Source organism: Ostrea edulis, chromosome 9, assembly GCF_947568905.1.
Source record: "Ostrea edulis chromosome 9, xbOstEdul1.1, whole genome shotgun sequence".
Lineage (NCBI taxonomy): Eukaryota > Metazoa > Mollusca > Bivalvia > Ostreida > Ostreidae > Ostrea > Ostrea edulis.
The window spans coordinates 13,673,297-13,695,662 of NC_079172.1; the positions used below are offsets into that span (position 1 = coordinate 13,673,297).

Below are 22,366 nucleotides of genomic sequence, written 5' to 3' on the forward strand. Positions count from 1 at the left end.
AAGGCATCAAAATGGGAGGTCAGAAACTTATCCACGCCCTCCTTAACATCATCAAAGCATCGTGGATTAGGGTAGAAAGTACCTCAGGATTGGAAGGATAGTGTCAATATTTAAAAATGGCGACATGAGATTGCGGTAACTACAGGGACATCTCACTCTTCTCCATACCGGGGGTGGGGTGTTCAATCGTATACTGCTGATTAGAATAATAAAATACGCACAATATTTTCTCCCCAAAGCTCATTGCAGACTTCGTGCTGGTCGAGGAACAGTTGATATGATTTTCTATCTTAGCAGAATCAGGAGAAATGTCTCGAACAAAATATGTCCTTATTTGTGGTCATTGTCGTTTTCCATGACATTTGCCAAACTTACCAGAGCTACTAGAGGTGGGAAATGGTGAAATATGTCGGTTACCCGGAGCACTTTAGAAGCTTGTTTCCGCACTTCACGCTGACATGCGTAGCTCCGTCATATACAAAGTAGACCTGCCAGACAACTTAGAAGTTAAAACTGTTAAACAAGGCTACATATTGGCTCCAATGCTATTCTTCATTTCTCCAACGTCCTGACGCATGCTTACGAAAAGCAAAACCGCGTTATCCTCATTCAAAACTGTCCTGGAGGAGCTGATCTTTTTAATGTGAACCAATTCAAGTATAAGTCAAAGATCATACAAGTCTTGTCCATGAACTCATATTTGCTAACGATATTGCGTTTGAACCTTGCAGATGCAAGGAAGTCAAAGACATCATTACCAGATTTTTTTTTCTCTCGGCCAAAGGATTTGGGCTCAAAATCAACATAAGGAATTCAGAAATGCTTTGTCAACCAGTTATCTGTGAAGATAAGCAGATTGAAAGACAAAGCCTTGTGAAAGTAAAAGATCTCGGTAAAACTTTCATCTAACAACAAGCTTGATATGCCAAGTTTAGCCTCGACCTGGAGTTCGAACCGCTACCCCGGGGATCATGAAATTTACAAATTTGGTAAAGGCCCTCCTGTTCTACATGTTCAACAATTTTAAACATTTGTCATGTTTTGCTCCCCGCATAAGGCCGTGGAGGTACAGAAGTCCTGAAATTTACAATATAGGTTCCCCTTGTCCCAAAGTTTCATGCCAATTTTGAAGTGAAATGGAGGGTAGTTATCTATGGCATGTCAAACGATGAAATATTTTATCTTGTTCATTTGCATTGTATAATTTTCCATTTGTATTCTATATTTTCCATTTGTATTGTATAATTTTCCATTTGCATTCTATATTTTCCATTTGCAAATTTGAAAAGAATTGGAATGGTAGGTATCAAGGAGTTAAAAATGTTAATTGTTAACGCCCACAACGGATGATGACCAATTTAGCAATAAATCTGACTCGGGTGACTTAAAAACGGGCCAGGTGAAGGAAACAAATACGCTGCGTACCGTGCAGTGGTACTCTCCAGTTTGCTACAATGCTTAGAAGCTTAGACTATCTGTAAGGTCACTGCGCACAAAGTAAATACATACATGTACATGTTTCGTCGACTCCAACAGATAATGAATGCATCAAGTAGTGGCGACGAATCTTCAATACCCAACAGAAAAACCCTAGCACTTGCAAACCACCTGAGCTTGTACGAGATTCGGGTGCAGAGAAACCTAAGCTGGGCGGGACGTGTGGATAGACAGGAAAATACCCATCTTCATCCTGTTCAACGGCACTCAAAGCACCGATCATCCAATATTCTATTACTACGTCACAAAGACACACTCAAGCATATAGTGTCAAGGGCGTGCGTTCCGGAAGCTGGCGGATAGTAAGCAAAGACAGACCGAAATGGAGTGGAATTATCATGATTTTGCTTTAGTTATGCAACGGAAGACTCCTGTACTTGGTGTAGTTAGTACTTACCAGTTTATAGTCAGTACTAACCAGTTTATAGTCAGTATTAACCAGTTTATAGTCAGTACTAATTACCAGTTTATAGTCAGTACTTACCAGTTTATAGTCAGTATTAACCAGTATATAGTCAGCACTTACCAGTTTATAGTAAGTATTAACCAGTTTATAGTCAGTACTTACCAGTTTATAGTTATGTAACGGGAAAAGTCCCTTAATCAGCAGTACATAGTTACATGTCTATACATGTAATAGTGAAGTACTTAGCACCTTGATACAGAGGAATATTTTAACGCAGTCAGTTCCAACCTTATACGTGTCAATTTATCATGAAACAAGGAAAGAAATTACCTCTGGAAGGAAAATCACGCAAAGCAGTGGTATTCTGATCACTAACATTTTTTTTTCTGTAGGAAGAAAGATTAATTACGTAAACGAAAGTACACTACAGTAAAAATCAGAAGATGAAAACCTGTTCTGAATAAGTTATATTATTGAATTGATTACTTTTATTTAAAAAATAAGTCGTTCAACACTGAAATTTGACATTGACTTACAATTATACGAGTCAAATCCGCCGTCGTATTTACGCATTATGTACTTTCGTTTTGCTGGAAATCCCCATAAAATATAAATACCCGATATACCCTTTTCACAATAATAAGATCAACTAAATTCACTCTAGAATTTCGCAATCTGATTAGCTAGACACCTAAATTCTATGAAATACCTTGTTATGGGGTATTTTTCTCATGAATATTTATTATTAAAATATATAAAGCACACAATTTTACAAACAAAAGTGCAATCAATGGCGCTGATTGAAGTCATCATAAAAACTTATTCACTTCAGAGATTCTTTAACCTTTTTTAAAACACAGGTCTTTTGATGTTCTTCTAAGACGGCTGTCTCCAGTAATTCATTGGAGGATGTATTCGGTCCAGGAATGGGATATAACCCGTTGTGATGACCTCAAGGTGTAGTTTATTCCCACTTGGCCATCATGTATTTTACACCCGAGTGATCACCTGTGTGTACATTACTCTATCAACCCGGCTCTGCATAGGTGATCAGAATAAAAAATGGGTGGATATAAATAAATGAAGATTATATAAATATAGATATTTAAAAGATAAATAATTATTAATGTTTTTACTTAAAAAATCAATTTCATTTTTTGAAAATACATGAAGGTACGACTTGCAACGCTACACGCCATCATATTTTCCATGAAGCACTATGAAGTAGGCTGGCCATACCCTCATGTATTTTCAAAAGTGAAATTCATTTTTTATTCATATTTTATTTTCATTTTTCAATATCTATCAATATTCATACGCATATTGCTCAAATTTATGAGGAAATGGCTATCATTTTTTAAATTTCGCAGCTATGTTAAGGCTTCCCGGAGTTTGAAATGCGTTCAAAACATACATTGGATTGCGAGGTCGGTTTTGGTTTTCAATTGTAATTTATATACTTAAGTACAGACAATTTATATAGAAGGCTCTCTCGGCTATATATTAACATATGTTATGATATCACATGACTTCGTTGACCACGTGGCGGTCATTTATAATTGTTTGAAGTGTTTCACATAAATCGCTTCAGCGCAGCTCATTTAACAATTATTTTTAACTTTTTGTTTGATAAATGAACTCACCGTATCCTTGTGTACCCGAATTGTGCTTGGGAAAAATGGTAGTATTACTTGCGTACAAAATACACGTATTTCATGAAGAGTTCAACTTACTGACACACTTACCTACAGATTTGAGGGTAATCTGTATTCAAAAAAAGCCATCATACATTTAACCAAGCAAGATTCAGATAGAGAACAAACTCTTCTTACGATTTCCGTAATAGATCTCAAATGAATCCTCATAAATTACCTGCGCTAGACTCTTTTATAAACCCATTATAAATTCTATCTCTTATCACTGGTATAAAACAGAGTACATTTCAAAAGTATATTTTTCGAAAGTAGTGTAAACACGCTGAATTTAAATCAAGGGTAATTAAACAAACTATTTTAAAATATTCGGACATATAAGATATTAAAATACAATTCAGACACGTGAATTTTGCAATAGCGTTCTGACATCTGATAGGCAGTTTGAAATAAGGTATAGAGTTTTTGACACTCTCCCCGTCATAACAGCTCAAGTTTGCAGTGACTTGACGTCATTTTCCATTATGAAGTCATATTGGTAATTCAGAGAAGTAAAGGCATAAAGTGCACTGTGATATTTTATAAGGGAATCCTTAACCTACCCGTGTTGTTGCTTTAAGATATACATGTACCAAAGCAAAAACATAGGGAATCGATATGCAGCATTTACGCATGAAAAAAATATCTCAACACCAGCTTTTTATACATATGTAAATGTATACACCCGTCTGTAGACAGGACGTAATACTGTATACAGGAAAATGTTCACTCCCGGTTTTATTTCGTCCTCGTTGTCAGAGGGCGAAAATAAAACTGGGCGAAACTGTTTTCTCTTACTTCCCTTTTAAAAACACAATTGTGTCTAGGCGATTGTAAAACCTAGCGAAACCGTCTGCACGTGTAGAAAAAACGAAAATAACTCGAGGCGAAAATAACCCTGTATACAGTATATGGTACTGCGATGTTTGTACGTCCGTCCGTTGTTTTCTATTTATATATCTCCTTCACTTGTCAAGTTGAAACTTGCTGTGTAGCTTCTACGCATGAGAGTAACTGCGATTTCGACCCCTCTTGCAAGTTTAGCTACTTTATTTGAAATCTAATGTTAATTTCTTCTCCCAGTTTTCAAACGTGGACTTATTCTTATTTCACAGTGTTTGTATGGTTATTGAAGATGTGCATGTGGGAAGGATTTTGATTTCCTTCACTTTTTGAGAAAATTACAGATTCTTAATTGAGTTTATTCAGATTTGAGGAAATTTTTCACGGACAGTACATGGCTTATCCATCCATCTCCTCATTCTTACAGTTTTCGAGCCTTTGTAAACAACTTTAAGGTATACGCAAGGATTTTGATTCTCACCAATTTTCTTTAATATTTGGGGTAATAAATACAGGTTGTTGAATTTAGTTAATTAAGGTCTTCCGTAACAACGGAAGACCTTCTACTGATTGTGCTGGTTAAGATTATTCTTATTATTCTTTTTTTCTCCCTTCTTTTTCCTAGACGCTAACTTTGAAGCTTCATATCTCGCTCATTTCTGCAAGGATTTTGCTCAAATTTTCAGGGTTTATAAACTTTACAGAACAATTGTAAAACCATGTAATACATTTAAGAAATTCCCTTCTGTTCACGAGTTATTCCCCTTTGAACGAAATTTTAGGGGCTTTGGTTTCCAGACAAAGGCTCCGAGACTGTATAAGCTTGAGTAGAAAATGCATTGAAAATGAAAAGTAGGAGCATTGTAGTTGTGCACATCATTTTTTGATTACAGCGTTCGAAATGGTGGTTGACAGGGTTAAAAAATTAGGACGCCTAAAGGAGCAAAAAATTACATATTTTCCTTTGTATCTTTTAAACTAAAAATATTTTGTTAAGACATGTAGAACAAAAGTTGTGCAAAATGTTAAGAGCTTTCTTTTGATATCCCTAAAAAGGGGCTGGCCTCTTAAATTAGGGATCTGGGGATCTTCAAAGTTTTTGCTTTATAACTAAAAAACGGTAAATATTTCGATATGGCTTTCGCTGGAAAAGTTGTTCTTTAACATCTTATTGATCTCATAAACATAATATTTTGCTCGAGTATTGTGTTATATATGAATAAAAATATTGACCCACAAACAGGTAACGTATCATTAGGTAGGTGGAAAATATGCGTATAACTTAAATAAACTTGCTTTAATTGATAAATCTGACTTCATGAAATGCTAATATTCTAGTAAAATAAGGTTTTAACGTGATCTATGGTTCCTTTAAAAATCATCTATCGACAACTTTCTTTTTTTATTATTTAGCAGCTTTAATATAAACAATCGTTCCAAAGAAAAAAAGAGGAAAAGGTTATCTCTTCTACGTTTGTTATTAAAACAACGATATATTTAATTGAAGAAACAAACCTTCAAGCATAGAATAACTCAGTCATTAACTACACACATCTTACATACACCGCGGGGTTTGTTTTTGTTTACAATTACGTAACCGCCTCGAGGAACCATCGCATATGAACCAGGGCATGTACACAAAGTAAACATTGTCGTCCTAAATATAACACAGAATGTTATGTTTTTGCTCATATTGGATTTTTCGAATAATTCAGTCTTTCCGGGGATGTATATACTTGTTTATACGTCCCTGGTCTTACGTTTGATTTGTTTTAAATTCAAAATTCTAGAGCATTGAGTCAGGCATCAATTTTAAAATCTGCAATTTAATATACAGTTCGTTTCTCAATCATGTCTAATTGAATGTGTGTTTAATATCGGAGATTCATCGCTGCTGGACTAGCGATCTGTGATTTCACACTACTTTAACTGAACACACAAGCTTTACTCAAATTCTTCGTTGTGAAAAAGAAAATGGATACATTTTACAAACATAACGAATTATTTCTGAACATGTTTTGAAATCAATCGTTTATAATCATGATTAAACCAAATCTAAACATGCGTATAGAATATTCAGAAACCCATGGCCGACCAGTCTCATTTCAAATGATTTGTTGTTTTATTGTTTAAAAACAATGACTTTGATTAAACATTGACTCTGAACTCCTGGTCTAAATTATGTAACTTCGGCACGTGCCCCTGGCGTGAAATTCATACGCGACTTCTGTGCGCACTGTGTACATAATATACCTACATGTATTTACGCAGATAGATATCAAAGTTTAATAAATATTCAATATTTGAGAGCAATTTATTTGATTTGTATGTATAAATAATTCAAACGCGATGAATTATTCTCTTCAGTCTGAATATTATGCTATCATAATTTTGTTGTATGATAAAATATCGGTAACAATTATAAACCTTTATTGTATGTCCTGAGCCATAAATTTCAATAGTAATTTTTTCTTCATTATTGGGACTGAAAAGTTAAATGCTGAAAGAATTTAATCCCACATACGCGCGCGCCTCAAAAGATTGATTCGAGGAATGAGATCATACACGCATGTACTTGAATAGTATAAATTTATTAAACACCTAACGATAAAAAATTATAGTACACCTTTATAGCTTCATTTCAATGATATATATTAAATTCTCAAACTATTTCATAAGTACATACGAGAAGTCAGAATCACCAGCGTAGCCAAACTACTTACATCGTTACAGTACTCATCTTCCTGTCACAGTACAGTTGATAATTTTCTTTCTAAAAACTTAACTTGTATTCGTCTTTTGTAAAATCACTGGATAAGTATTTCAAATTTTTTTCCCTGGGGTGATGTGACGTATAACATATCAAGAGGGAAAGAAGGCGAAAGTTAGATCCCACACACACACATACTCATGTACGGTTCCTGTATCAAATGTCATTTAATTTTAGAAATACACCGTAAGCTCATTCTTCACATAAAGATTATTAATGACCATAACATGAATATTCTTGATGCAAGGTCATTTGCACTATTTCTAAAGGTCTAAAAATTAAAAATTGATTCGAGTCTTAATATATCTTACTAATGGCAATTTTTTTTTAATTAATACTGATAAAAAGTTTCCATATGATCAAAGAATATGTCCTGGCCTTGACCCATGGTCACATTGTCAAGTTCACTTTTGAGAAAATACAAACCCTGTCCTGGCCATATCAAGTAATGAAGAAACATTTAGATTTCATACTTACAACAGATTTTCATGTTAACTGAGGCTGCATTAGGACCTGACCCAAGGACATATGGTCAAGTTCAAGGTTTTTATGCCACACAGCTCCGATGGAAGACCTCTCGTTGCTTTGCAACGAGCTTTGCTCTAGTTACTTACTTACTTTTTTAATCCGGTTGAGTTAAATTGCATAACTTGGTATAGCTCGATATAAAACATTTTTTTTTATCCCTACATTAATATACAAAGATTACGGCACCTATAGCTTTATAACAAACACATTATAATTAAGCTACGACATACACGTTTCTTAATGACACATAATTTTCATGACATATCGGGTACAATCCACGTCTTGCTTCTACAAAAAAGAAAGTATTTTATACATAGCATATTTTGATAATTCCTGGTTGTGACAAGAAAAAATGTATGGTCAACTCTTATTATTACAGAAGGAATAGGTATGTCATTGAGACAAATTGGCTATCGTGTAAGACGACACGTGAGGCCACCTTTGCTTTTACCCAGCCACAAAACAGCAGGTACGCAATGGCTCACCAACGTTGGAACCTAACCTCTCGGAGGAAAGGCCATTGGTCGAACGAAGAGTCGCTTTTTGCTACATATCACAGATGGGGCGCACTTGTTTCATCACCCGGGTCAAGCTGGTTGATACTTCCAGAAGCGGGTAAGTAATTTTTAAGCCGCTGGTCGACCGAAAAGTAGCCCAGATCGCCCGAAAAAATTTAGAGCGGGCACATGGAAAACAATATAGCTGAAAATAGAGATAAACATTTTCTTGCTCGTTATTTATCCATTTTTCATTCATTAAAAGAGTTTAAACTTCAATTAGCATCAAGTAGCGAGGTAAGCTTTTTGATATTTTTGTTTCCGAATGTTCGATGATACGATCAACACTGCTTCTCTGTGGATTTACAGCTCAGTCTGCAATTTTTGTGAACAAAATATTAGAATAGAAAACTGATTATCAATTATGATTTTTGAACTTACATGGGTAACATTTTATGAAATCTGTTTTGCAGATGTTCTTTGAAAAATACATAATTTTTGTTTTTACATTTATATTATATATTTGGCCGATTTCCCACTCGTTTCGCAAGACAAACCAGATCTCAAAGTCATGTGATAAAAGTGAACCGGGTCGTCGCCCGGATTTTTTAAAGAAGTGCGCCCATGATGGACGAATGCGTGTATGGCGACAACCTAGAACGAAATTCCATTCCATGATGGATCAGTTGTGCGAGGCTGTGCTTCTTGCTACTGTAAGCTGGATTTTATCGACCTTAATGTACAAAATTACCATACAGACATTCTTGCTGCAGTCATGTTGGCTCATTTTAACCACCACCTTCTTCGGCCAAGACCAATGTTTATGGATGATAATGCCAAACCTCAATGTGCCGTATTCAAGATCACGTGACTTTCCAAAAGGAATTTCGAAAGTAAACAATGTAACAAGGGAATTTATTGGCGACGTGAAAGCGTGGACTATTTGCGGGACACATTCAGCTATAAAAGACAGTCAGATGGAAAAGTAAGGGAACCACTTTAAGCAATGAAGGGGTTAAATGTCATGTTTCACACGCAATCACCATTCAGTACGACTACATGATGTTTTTAATATTTTTCTCGCGGGCTTGCGCACATCCACCATAAACGTCATTCCGAAGAAAATCACCGCTTTCCCCTTACATTGAGTAGACCAGTTCTCCTTTCATACCTGTATATAATTTGTCGAAATTGTCAAATCGTATTGTTTTTCCTACTTTATCATACTGACAATTTAGTTCTGGTTTTTAACATCGAAAAATTACTGTTTAACTTAAATACGGCACATACATGTATACCTTAAAAGTTTTGATTATGATTTTATATTGTTAAACTCGAGAATATTTCACTCATATAGAGACGTCACCATTGCCGGAGAAGGGCTGCAAAATTTAGGTCTATGCTCGGCGCATACGGCCTTTGAGCAGCGAGGAATCTTTATCGTGTTACAACTCTCATCCGAAGGATCGCCACATTTAGACGCCTCGTGCGACAAGCTGAGGACCTAATCGAACCTGGATCCCCACGGGATTTAAGGTTTTGAAGCTAGTGAATGTTTTATAAACATGTGATTGGTTGCTATTGATATGCATATGCGTTCCGGTGTAGAAATGCTAACCTAAATCGACTATGTACCCCATTCTTCATTGGCTTGTCAAAATGGGTAATTAAACCATTTAAAACTCGTACTTTCTAACTTCAGTTAGCCTAAAATTAAAACATCTGTCCATGGTTAGCTTTACTTCCAATCGGGGGTCTAATCATTCAACTCAAACTGCTCAAACATGTCATGATCCATAATACTTCACACCAAAAATAAAAAATCAACAACATTTTTGGGGTTGTTTTTGTTTGAATGTTTTATTGCCCCAGAGCTCATATGAAGTTTATAGTATGGTGCCTGGGTTGGAAAGCCCTCGATTGATCAAACTTGCATACTAGATTAATAGTTACAACATTTTATGCAGCAACACATTTTTAAATAAAAATGAAAACTTCATACTTATGGAGTACCAGATTAATATAAACTCAAATAATTAAAGATATCTTTAATTATTTGAAGATATCATCAGTTTAATTATTGCACACAATTACTGAATTGTAGTGCACATCAATTCAATTATTGCTCTCATCAATTCAATTAATTCGCACATCAATGTCATGGAATTATTACTCCAAAATTGCATTTGGGGTATAAATGATTTAATAATCTCTTTCATTCAATTGAAGATATCTTCAATTATTTCAAACGCTCTTGTATAAGAAATTAATGCGCACATCAATTCTTTTAAAGAGAGCAAATATTCAATTAAATAGATCATTAATTTAGTTGTGGATGTCTTGAATTGAAGATATATCTCTAATTATATATTATAGTTGCTCTCTCTAAAAGAATCATTGCTCACATTAATTGAATTATTGCTCTCTTCAAAAGAATTGCAATGCACATCAATTCAATTGTTGAATCATCAATTCATTTGAAGAGAGCAATAATTCAATTATAGCACTCATCAATTCAGCAGAATAATTAATGCTATTACCCATTTAATGAATGCATGCAATAATACAGAATTGATGATTATTAATTATTTGAAGAGATTTTTAACTGAATTGTTTGTGTTCATCAAATTAATTGATATCTTCAAATAATTTAAGATATCTTTAATTATTTGAGTTTATGCTAATTTGGTCCTCCATACATAGTTCATTCATACACCATTCATCCCAGTATGTGTATACTTATGGAGAACCCTAGCTGTGTGCTTCTGGAGAAGTCAAAATGTGAATCATCTACAGACAGATGGACAGACAAATAAACACCGGTCAACAAAAAGCTCACTTCAGCTTATAGCTCAGGTGAGCTACATATTGTTTATCTCACAAGTAACCATATTTCAATTCATTCTGAACACAGTTTCATTTAAAACTACACATGAAAAACAGATCATTTCCAAATATATGGGGCTAAATTCTCTATTCGTTCAAAAAGTTGAAGCACTCTCTGTGGTGCCTTGTTTGCCATTTCCATTGTGTTTCCCTCCTTTGCTTTGGAAGTAGTGGACATTGGTACCCCATGGTCATGTTCAACTTGATCAACAACACACTCCAATCCCTCCAGTTTAGCAAGAAGAACTTTCAATTGTCCAGTTTTCCCATATGTTTCCTTATAAAATCTGTAAATCCTTTCTTCAATATCATGTAACGTGTCCTCCAGGAATTTTACTCTTTTGGGCAACTGTAAATTTTTAATGCATATCAATATAAAAACAAAATGCCCCTGGGCCACATTGCTCACCCGAGTCACTCTAACCCTGCTGTTGTACAGCTTCTGTGATCTTTAAAAAGATTTCATTTTAATCTTTATTCCAATGAAAATTGCTGTGAGAGGTCCCAGGTTCATATCCTTGACAAGCCCCCAATTCAGCTCGGTGGTAAACCAGCATCAACATTGTTTTTATGAACTTTTATCAGACCTACTGTAAGTTAGCTTTTTTCTTTTCAATGATATATTTCTCTGCGAAAATTAGTGAATAAATTGTTAAATCTTTGAATTGTTAGCAATTGATTTCTGCTGGCCTTCTGTTATTCTGACCCATAACAACTGATGTCCCACTTGATCCCCTGGAGCCCTGAATTCAACATACTTGATAATGTAGAACCTGAAGATGCTTGCATATATATCATATGACTTATTATGGCCTTCTGTTATAGAGATGAAGATTTTTGAAGATATTCCCTAAATATGGAAATCTATGATCCCCTATTGTGGCCCCACCCTCCTCCTGGCAGCCACAATTTAAACAAACTTGAATTCACACTACCTGGGGATGCTTGCTAATCATAGCCCTATTGTTATTGAGAAGAAGATTTTAAGAGATTTTTCATATACAATTGTATATCCACAAAAAGAACTTTGTTCTCCTATTGTGGCCCCATCCTACTAATTTGAACAAATTTGAATCCACACTATATCAGAAAGCTTTCATGAAAATTTGACTTTTCTGGCAAAGTGGTTCTTTAAATGACCCCACCCTACATGTAATTTTGCTTTTTCTTCATTATCTCCCCTTTGAAGAAAGCATGGCCCTTCATTTGAACACACTTGAAACCTCTTCAGCCAATGATGATTTTTGTAAAGCTTGATTGAAATTGACCCAGTGGTTCTGGAGAAGATTAAAAAAAAAACAAAAAAAACTTTGATATCCTGTTGTGATCCCATCTTACCCCATGAGCCATGATTTGAACAATCTTGAATCTATGCTGTCAGTAAGTTTTCATGTATATGTAATTTTTTCTGGCCCAGTGGTTCTTGAGAAGATTTTTAAACAATGTCACCATGTTTTCACTATTTCTTGATTATCTCCCTTTTGAAAAAGTTGTGACCCTTCATTTGAACAACTTTGAATCATCTTTACTAAAAGACGCTTCTTGATGAATTGAAATTGGTCTCGTGGTTCTTGAGAAGTCGAAAATATTAAAAGTTTATAGCCAAACAGACAGACGGATGCCAGAAAAAAGGTGATCAGTAAAACTTATTCGAGTTTTCAGCTCAGGTGGGCTAAATAAAAACTTGAGTTTACATTGCATACCGACTAAGCGTTATCTGTGTATGTACGGCATGAAAGTTATAATTTATTACTCTACTTCTAATTTCTTTAAATACCTGATTTTCAATATTTCATGTAAAATTTTATATACTGAAAAATAGAAAAAATCTGTAGTTTTGCAAATTATAATTTGTTTAACTAAAAACTTACATCAGTTCCACATGCTCCTTTAACTGTATTATCATCTGAAAATAGAGATGTATGGAATTCAAACATATTTCCAAACCAGTAACCAAGATTTTTCAGAGGAAGGTGGGGGCAAATACCTGGGTTTCTCAAACAGGGATGCACATTTCTGGACTATGAAATAAATTTTATGTGCATGATAAATGAAAATATCAAATAGCAGTAGATTATGGGTTTGAGACCCATTTGTACCCTGGCTGAATCAAACCTATATGAAGAAAAAATGGAAAATGGGATTCTTCAAAATTTCTTGCCATGAAAAATAATAATAAAAAAAAAGATTTATTAACGAAAACAGTAGTATAACAAAACAAAAAACGCAAACAAACCAAGATGTTTCGTCCGATGTTTAAATAAATATTTCTCCGCATTTTTGTATATAAGTTTTGAAATGTTTACTGCAACTGTATGTAAATGCATGTAAAGTAAAGCCATTCTAAATTTATTGATCCAAAGCTTTTAGAATGATTTACTACTGTACAATGTTTTAATTTGAGCACTGTTCCAAAATGTGATTTTATTTCTTCTTGATGTCCTATAAATTAGCATAGGAGATGTATGTGTTACCTGTCGAAGCTACCCGCACAGGTAAATCGAAAACACTGATGTCAAGTGAAGGGTAGCAAAACTCATCCTCTTGTATATAACAATAGAACATTTAATATGGCGGATAAGCTGAGAAATATGGTGGACAGAGAGAATTCTACTATATTAATTCATGTCAGCTTTAATCTCATGAAACCCAAGGATACAATAAGTTTAGTTTCATTAATTTTCTCTAATTTCTAGTTTCTCTAATACAACAGAAGTTGTTTTAGTAGTTGTGCATTAGACCACAAGTGATTTAAAATGATTGATTGTATATTGTTTAACGTCCCATGCGAGAATCGTTCACTCATATGGAGACGTCACCATTGTCGGTGAAGGGCTGCAAAATTTAGGCCTATGCTTAGTGCTTATGGCATTTGAGCAGGGAGGGGTCTTTATCATATGCCACACCTGCTGTGACATGAGGCCTCCGTTTTTGCGGTCTCATCCGAAGGACCACCCCATTTAGTCACCTCTAACAACAAGCAAGGGGTACTGAGGACCTATTCTATCCCGAATCCCCGAAAGAAGAAAGGAAATGAAGCTGTCCAAGAAGTTGTATTCATCAGCAAACTATGAAATTTCAAATTGACGTCTTTGAAAATTGTGACCTAAGAAATGAGACAAAATAGAAAACACAACTTTCTGCATATGTTTGGATGCGCATGTTTCGTGATGCAATGCATCACAGGAAAATTTACCGATTTCTAATACAGTAACACTGACCTGGTTTAGAGGTTTCACCACTGGCTTCAGCTGAAGGTCCTTGTTGCGATGGACTGAAGCTTTGTTCCAATTTCTCTATCCTTTTCAAAATGCATCCAAAGGAACTATCTAAGTAGGTCACTCTGTTTTTAATAGTTTTCTTACAGGTCATTTCTTCTAGACTGCAAACTTCCTCAGACAGCTCCTCTTCCAACTTGCATATTAATGAATTGACACTGCTTACTTTTATCTCTAAATATCTGATACGTCCCTCCAGTTCATATTGTACACTCAACAGGTCCAGGATTCTTTTGTCTCCTTTAACTAATCCATTAGCTAGATATTCAATATCTTTATCTGATGTCTGAAGAAAAACATCAAGCCTTAGGAAGTATTTAAGAACATTAATAACTGCAAACCAACTTTTATTTGCATGGGATAAATTTTCATGAGGTTTGCAAGAGTCTCACTCTTGCGAATATTTTTCACCATGAACCAGTACTTTAATATCTCTCATACTTATCTAAAATTATCCTGGTCGCAAAAATTAGTTGCCATGAACCAGATCTTCATTGGTTAATAGTGAAATAAAGATGTCTCAAATTTAAAGTTGGTTTACAGAAGCATTTCATTTACTGACATAAAATGATCATATACATTCCCTGAAACGTTCTACATGTACTTTCCCATTTGAACAGTGAACAATTGCAGAGCGAATGGTGAGTGAACGGTGTCTTAATTGCCAACTCACCCAATTTTGCCGGGTTACACTCGATTTTTCGACCCGTAACTCGATTATTTTTTATGACCTGGCGGGTCATACCTTTCACTCGATTTCCAGATTTGGTTTTGTATTAGATGTCGCTATTGATTTCCAGTTTGCAGCACCACCTTGGATCTACGTAAACAATATGCTGACGGTCAAGTACATTTCAGAGAAGTTATCAAAGCAGATGTTAACAATTATCTGTGAGTTATTTTGACAAATTGGGGATTGAAGTCATTATGTAAAATGGCTTCCACCAAGAAGAGTTCCTTATCAGGGCCACCAGACACGCCAACAAAAAGAAAGCATTATATTATGTACTTATATGTATATACCAACAAATTTTGATGAATAAAAAAATGTCATTGAGAACAGCATGGAGCTTGCACTATTGGGTCTGGAGCTAAAAATGATCTGACAAAACATGCCAAAATGCAAAATCAAGTAAAAAATAGTGTGCCAGAAATGGCGTAACAAACGGCATGAAACACGCAAGACAGCATTTGACCCAATGATAGGTCGTATTCGCAAATTAGATTGTTATAACAACCATAGATTTTGCGAAATGCTGATCTTAAGCGAGACTGTTGGGTCCACTGCACCATCAACTTGTTTTTCAGTAGCTTGCTTCGATTCATAAACTTACCATACGCAGAACAAGCTCTTGCATATCGAATCAGTTGAGAGATGTAAACACCATATACAGGTGATAATGGAATATTGCTACATAAATAAAGGAAGTTGACAATGGAGAAGTTGAAATCATCCCATTTGTCATAAAGTTGAGTTGTTACTTTGCCGTTAATGTCTACTTTCAATAAAATTTCGAAGTATGAAGCAAAAGTGGACGACTCTGTGGTGTCTTTTATTTCGAGTTCACTGGGATATATTGTATCGACATATGAATGAAAATTATTATTGTTAATAGATAATACATCGTCGATATATCTAAATGTCAAATTGAAGGCCATATAGCAAGAGATTTTTTCTTCTCACGTAGAAGTTTTTTAATAAATTCTGCTTCATAGGAATATAAAAACAGGTCAGCTAACAAAGGAGCACAATTTGTACCCATGGGAATTCCAACAGACTGTTGGAAGACCTGATCACCAAAGACCACGAAGATATTTTCAATGAGGAACTCCAGCATATTTTTTATTTCAACTTCAGAGTACTTGTGCGTGGAATCAGAGTGGCGTTTAACAAAGTAAATTTTTGGATGACTGATCACTAGATAGGAATATTTGCGTTTTCCATTTTTGTTGATGAAGCAACTGTCAATGATGTCAAAAAGTCTAGTCTTTAATTTATCGTTAGGAATGGTCGCGTAAAGAGTTGAAAAGTCATACATGTACGTTTTAATGTTGTTGATTTGAGAAAAGTTTTGTGATTTCAAGTTTACTAAAAGTTCTTTAGAATTTTTTCGAATCCACATTTGATTTACATCACTTCTGGCATATGTAGTCCCACAGTACATTTGAAGTTTCTCCTTCACAACTGTTAATATTTTCGTGAGGAGCAAAGATAGAGGCTTAATTGGTAGAACATTTACTGGATTCAGCAATGTATCTTTGGTTGTAAGGATTTTTATGAAGTTTAGGAATCCAGTATTATACATGTAGGTACGGTAACTCTTATTCATCCGACCCATTGACTGGGATATCAAATGTTTCTAAAACTGAAGCATGGTTTTGAAAAATTTCGTCTTTTGAAAGGGCAGTTGGAGTATAGGTACAATAACCAAAAGTGGAAGTAATGCCAAGTTCGTTTAAAATACAGTTGTAATAATGAGCCTTACAAACAAAGACAATGTTCTTACAAGCTTTGTCAGCTGGAACCAAAACATATTCCTCAAGTAACCTATCAAAATTCTTTTATCACTTCTGGTTTACTAAACACAGAAGGACAGATGGTTCGTACTTTTGTTTTCATATGTCTAATGCGGGATTGTAATATTTATGTAAATTTAATCAATCTGTGTCCTAGCTGCTTTGAATATAGTCAATCTACGCCCGTCTTGAAAAATTCACTGTCAGTTTCAATTTTCCTCTTCAATGAATACACAGTACCCACATTTCTGTTGTAAATATTTTTGAAATATGAACACTTATAACACATGTCATCCTAGTAAATATGTCGTGAATACCGTTATGGATTATCACCAGATTTTTGCTTTCCAAAGAGGGTCATGACCATCTTTTTACATGTTGGAGGTTGGCAACTATGAACGGTGTGTGAACACCGAATGCAACTTGGTGAACGGTTGGTGAATGCTGAACGATGAGCAAACGCAGAACAAGAATGGAGTGCAAACGTGAGCACAAAGTGAACAGTGAGCAAACGCAAGATGAAAGATTTATTCAGAATGCCTGGGATGTTTTCCTTGCATTGTATTTATTTCATTATCAGGTAAGAAAAGATATATCTGTAATGAGTAAATTTTATAGTGCCAATATCACCAGACTAAATAGTTTTTTGTGAATTTACTCTTCTCAGAACAAAAGAAAAAGTAAACAAATAAAGCCGCATGCAATGTCGTGAGAAGTATACATCTGTAAATGTACCAGTATATGCACATTGCCTAATTACGTATTTATCACGTTACTTCCAAGATATGTTTCTTCAAACATTGTTGAATATTTCCTACATGAAGAAAAAAAAGTAAGCATATGATAAATCAAACTGCAATTAATGATAGGAAAAACAAGAGGTACTGTGAGCAATGCTCACTAAGAATACCCCCCGCTTACCCCAATCTCCCAAAGGGTGTTGGTAATAGGTAAAACTTCAGTATTATGATCCAAAAGGTATCTAGGAACACAACATCTCCATGCGATGAAAAAAGCCATTAAAGAATTTAAATGGAAACCATATTGCTACTTCGATGTCCAGTGTGCATGACCTTTGACCTTTTGACCCCAAAATCGATAGGGAACATCTTCATCCCATGGGTAGTCCATATGTATGATATGGTGACTGTAGGTGGAAAGGATAACGCTTTAGAACCCGGAAACCATATTGCTACTTCAATGTCCAGTGCGTTTGACCTTTGACCTTTTGACCCCAAAATCGATAGGGAACATCTTCATCCCATGGGTAGTCCATATGTATGATACGGGGACTGTAGGTGGAAAGGATAACGCTTTAGAGCCTGGAAACCATATGGCTACTTCGATGTCCAGTGCCCTTGACCTTTGACCTTTTGACCCCAAAATCGATAGGGAACATCTTCATCCCATGGGTAGTCCATATGTATGATACGGGGACTGTAGGTGGAAAGGATAACGCTTTAGAGCCCGGAAACCATATTGCTACTTCGATGTCCAGTGCGCTTGACCTTTGACCTTTTGACCCCAAAATCCATAGGGAACATCGATCTTCATCCCATGGGTAGTCCATATGTATGATATGGTGACTGTAGGTGGAAAGGATAACGCTTTAGAGCCCGGAAACCATATTGCTACTTCGATGTCCAGTGCCCTTGACCTTTGACCTTTTGACCCCAAAATCGATAGGGAACATCTTCATCCCATGGGTAGTCCATATGTATGATATGGTGACTGTAGGTGGAAAGGATAACGCTTTAGAGCCCGGAAACCATATTACTACTTCGATGTCCAGTGCGCTTGACCTTTGACATTTTGACCCCAAAATCGATAGGGAACATCTTCATCCCATGGGTAGTCCATATGTATGATATGGTGACTGTAGGTGGAAAGGATAACGCTTTAGAGCCCGGAAACCATATTACTACTTCAATGTCCAGTGCGTTTGACCTTTGGACCCCAAAATCGATAGGGAACATCTTCATCCCATGGGTAGTCCATATATATGATATGGTGACGGTAGGTGGAAAGGATAATGCTTTAGAGTCCGGAAACCATTGCATCTACAGACGGACGGACGGACAACCCGATTCCAGTATACTCCCCCCCCCCCCCTACTCCCCCCCCCCCCCCCCCCCCCACAACTTGTTGCGGGGGGTATAATAATTACCGGAATGTATACTTCTTTTAAAGGGAAAGGCAACCCCCAAAAAATTTACATCATAAATGACAGGATTAATTATATGATAAAAATTTGTCATACTATTATGTTGGTATACGGCCTAGATAAGCTTCAGTACTAATTTGAAAACGTAAAAATTGAAATTCCCATCATCTATAGAGGCTGCCATGATGTGGAACTCTTTTGTATTTAAGTAATAAGACCACAAAAATCAATAATTTTGACGTCACACCGTCTGTTCCGGTTTTGATGAGATTCTAAGATCATCAAAGATATGCATGTGGTAGATTTTACGAATAAATTAAACTAATGCGAAGGGGAGATGTGATAAAAGTTTTTTTTTCAAAATTCTGATCCAACCTAGTCATCTGAAAAGAAAAGACTATATACACTGTGGACCCATCATTTGCGTAATGACAAGTTGAGGTTCGAGACATTTGTGTAGAGAAACGTGTACCGTCTGCCTGGTCTCAGCTGTGACTCAACTGAACGTCTTCTTTTCTCAATTTCTTGTTGCAAAAGAACGGGCTCAAATCTACACAGCTCCAAATTTAACTGTTTTTGACTTGTCATGTTTACAGTGCTGCTGATGATGAAATAAACCAGAACCGATGGTGTGACGTCATTTCTTAGCGGCGGGTAATTTAAAATATATCATAAATTGATATTGATTAAATTGTTAAGCAAAGATTGTTGTTGTTAAAGACTGTCATTTACAATATCAGTAAGTAGTACTATATTCATAAAAGCAATGTGGTTAGGGTTGACTTTCCCTGTAAAAGAAGTTGTGTAGCATCTATCGATAACGACGATTATTCATAACTGAGTGCATCAAACGTCAAGATGGGGTGCCTATAGTCATTCGTTGTTGAATTATCATAACATTTATACAATGCAGTTGAACTGTATCAATTAATATAATTTCAAAGCCTACTTTGAATCAATTAAAACTACCTTTCACTTAGCTTAATTATGAGTATCAATTTGCTTCTATTTTATTGCTTTAGAAAGATTTACTTGCTCAAGAATGCATGCATTGAATTCATTGATTGTAAAATCCCTCTGTTGTTGACTCAATAATAAAATAAACATGAATTGGGAAACTGCATGTTCTACAGTTACAAATATATTCAGTCTACAAAAAGCATTGTACAAGTATTGAATGTATCTTTCTCATGAAATGACAGTAATGTATACAAATTCGAGCATTGCTTTTCAAAGTGGAAGGGGTGGGGTGAGCGGAGTCACTTATTACAAATATTACTACTGAACTATTGTTTACTATTTGTATAGTGAAGGGGATGAAACAAGTGCCCTCCATCCCCTCTGTTGCTACGTCAATGATGTAAGAGTAATCGCAAGGGCGTCGAACGATAAACACCGTGAACAGTGAACACGAGCTGTTGGTGAACGATGAATGCAAAACTCGGAACAAATAGCAAACAGTGAATGCATGGTTATAAAGAACAGTTAACAAATGGAAAAATGGGAAAGTAGAACGCTTCAGGAATTCATACATTGTATTTAGTATGATATAATTGTACTTGGCCTAGCATTATATATACATGTATTTTACATACACACAATGGATGAAGTGTCTTTACAAATATTCATACAATTGATTTTCTTTGAAGAAACATTATATTGTATATATACATCTCAGTATTTTAATTTTTCATGAAATTTTTACCTCTTTGTCAGCACATTGCTGTGAACCATATTCTGTAAATCATAATGAAGTCAAATTTTTAAAATAATAATTTTTCATGTAATATGCAGTGGGTCTTAAAAGTCACCTGCATGAGTATAATTCAATTCTTATAATATTGTATTCTAGTCTCTGATTGCACGGTCAAATTCAAATTGAGAAATGCAGCTGTTATTTTTGTACAACCTAGTTTGGTATGGGGACACACACCCCTGACAACCAATTGCCGGAACTATAATAATAATAATAATAATATCCTTTATTTATACAGGATTGCACAATTAGTTTACATTTTATGGTCCTGTCTATAACATATCGAGAACATATATCACAAAGCATGGAAATATCACAATTTATATACATACAGATAAGAACTAAATGAAAAGAGACAATAAACACACGAGTATCATTTAGTGTCGAAATAATGTTTTATAGATATGCTGATTTAAAAGATGTGGTAGTTGTACATTTTCTTATAAAATCTGGTAACGAGTTCCATAAAATTGCTGCTGAAATGATAAAAGATCTTCTAAAATATTTTGTTTTGGCTTTTGTAACATAGATAAAATTTGTAGAGTTCTGTCTTGTATTTCTTGTGTTTACCTCATTCACAAATCTAAAAACATGTAAATACTCTGGAGTCATGTGATGTAAAACTTTAAACATAAGAATAATTTTTCGATAAATAAAATAGTCAATCAAAGGCATCCATCTCAAATTTGATAGCATGCAAGAAGTTGACACTGAATGAGGTTCTTTGATATGTAAAATGATCCTTGCTGCCCTCTTTTGTAATTTAAAAAGCCTATCAATATTTGTCTTGTTCTTTGTATCCTGCCATACTGTACAACAATAATTAAAATGAGGAAAAACAATAGTATTGTAAATTTTGAGTATAGTGCCTCCTTTGACATAAAAGTACTCAATCTCCTTAAAACACCTAGTTTCTGACTAAGTTTTTTTTACATAAGGCATCTGTGTGATAAGACCACGTAAGACATTCATCGATGTAAACACCTAAAAGTTATAATTGGCACATTTGACATTTTCTATAAAAAATTCACCAACATTAATACAAAGGTTTCTACATTTCGATAATTTCTGTGACGTTCCTATTAAAATACATTGTGTTTTCTTTAAATTTATTCTCAATTTGTTCTTATGCATCCATTCCATAGAGTTTATAAGATCATCCTTTATTTTTTTTTCAATTACATCTAAAGATTTATCAGAAACATCTTGCGCGGTTTCATCTGCATATATATTGACTGTAGAGTGCTTGAGACATGTTGCGTAGTCATTTACAAACAGAATAAAAAAACAGAGGACCCAATATAGAACCCTGAGGGACTCCGATGGTAACATTTTTTTCCTTTGAGATGGTCCCTTTCCATTTGACACATTGCGATCTTTCATATAGATAAGAATGAAACCATTTAAAAGTTTTTTCACAGATATACCATAAGATAAAAGTTTGTGCATCAATACATCATGATTAACTGTGTCAAATGCTTTGCTTAAATCAATAAAAAGTACACCTGTAAGTTTCCCTTTATCAATGTTCTC

General features: G+C 35.0%; 1 protein-coding gene and 1 long non-coding RNA gene across 6 annotated transcripts in view; one reads left to right on the forward strand and one right to left on the reverse strand.

The window, feature by feature from the left end:
* Positions 1–41: 41 nt before the first annotated feature.
* Positions 42–9,918, forward strand: LOC130050055 (uncharacterized). 2 transcript variants are annotated; one of them, XR_008798441.1, is made up of 2 exons: positions 42–1,882; positions 8,115–9,918. It is a non-coding gene; the product is annotated as an uncharacterized LOC130050055 (long non-coding RNA). The 2 variants fall into 2 exon arrangements; XR_008798442.1 differs by lacking the exon at positions 42–1,882 and adding an exon at positions 1,899–2,032.
* Positions 9,919–10,064: 146 nt separating this feature from the next.
* The window catches only part of LOC125660468 (uncharacterized), a 63,589-nt gene continuing 51,287 nt past the window's right edge, over positions 10,065–22,366 (reverse strand). For 3 of the 4 annotated variants that reach the window (XM_056148599.1, XM_056148600.1, XM_056148598.1), the window contains 4 exons: positions 20,783–20,814; positions 14,340–14,682; positions 12,990–13,024; positions 10,065–11,467 (listed from right to left, as the gene is read on the reverse strand). In XM_056148599.1, the coding sequence (XP_056004574.1) occupies positions 11,177–11,467; positions 12,990–13,024; positions 14,340–14,682; positions 20,783–20,814 (701 nt within the window). In that variant the 3' untranslated portion in view covers positions 10,065–11,176. Of the gene's footprint in view, positions 11,468–12,989; positions 13,025–14,339; positions 14,683–17,693; positions 17,728–20,782; positions 20,815–22,366 lie in introns of those variants that run through there. The other variant, XM_056148601.1, reaches the window with a different exon arrangement.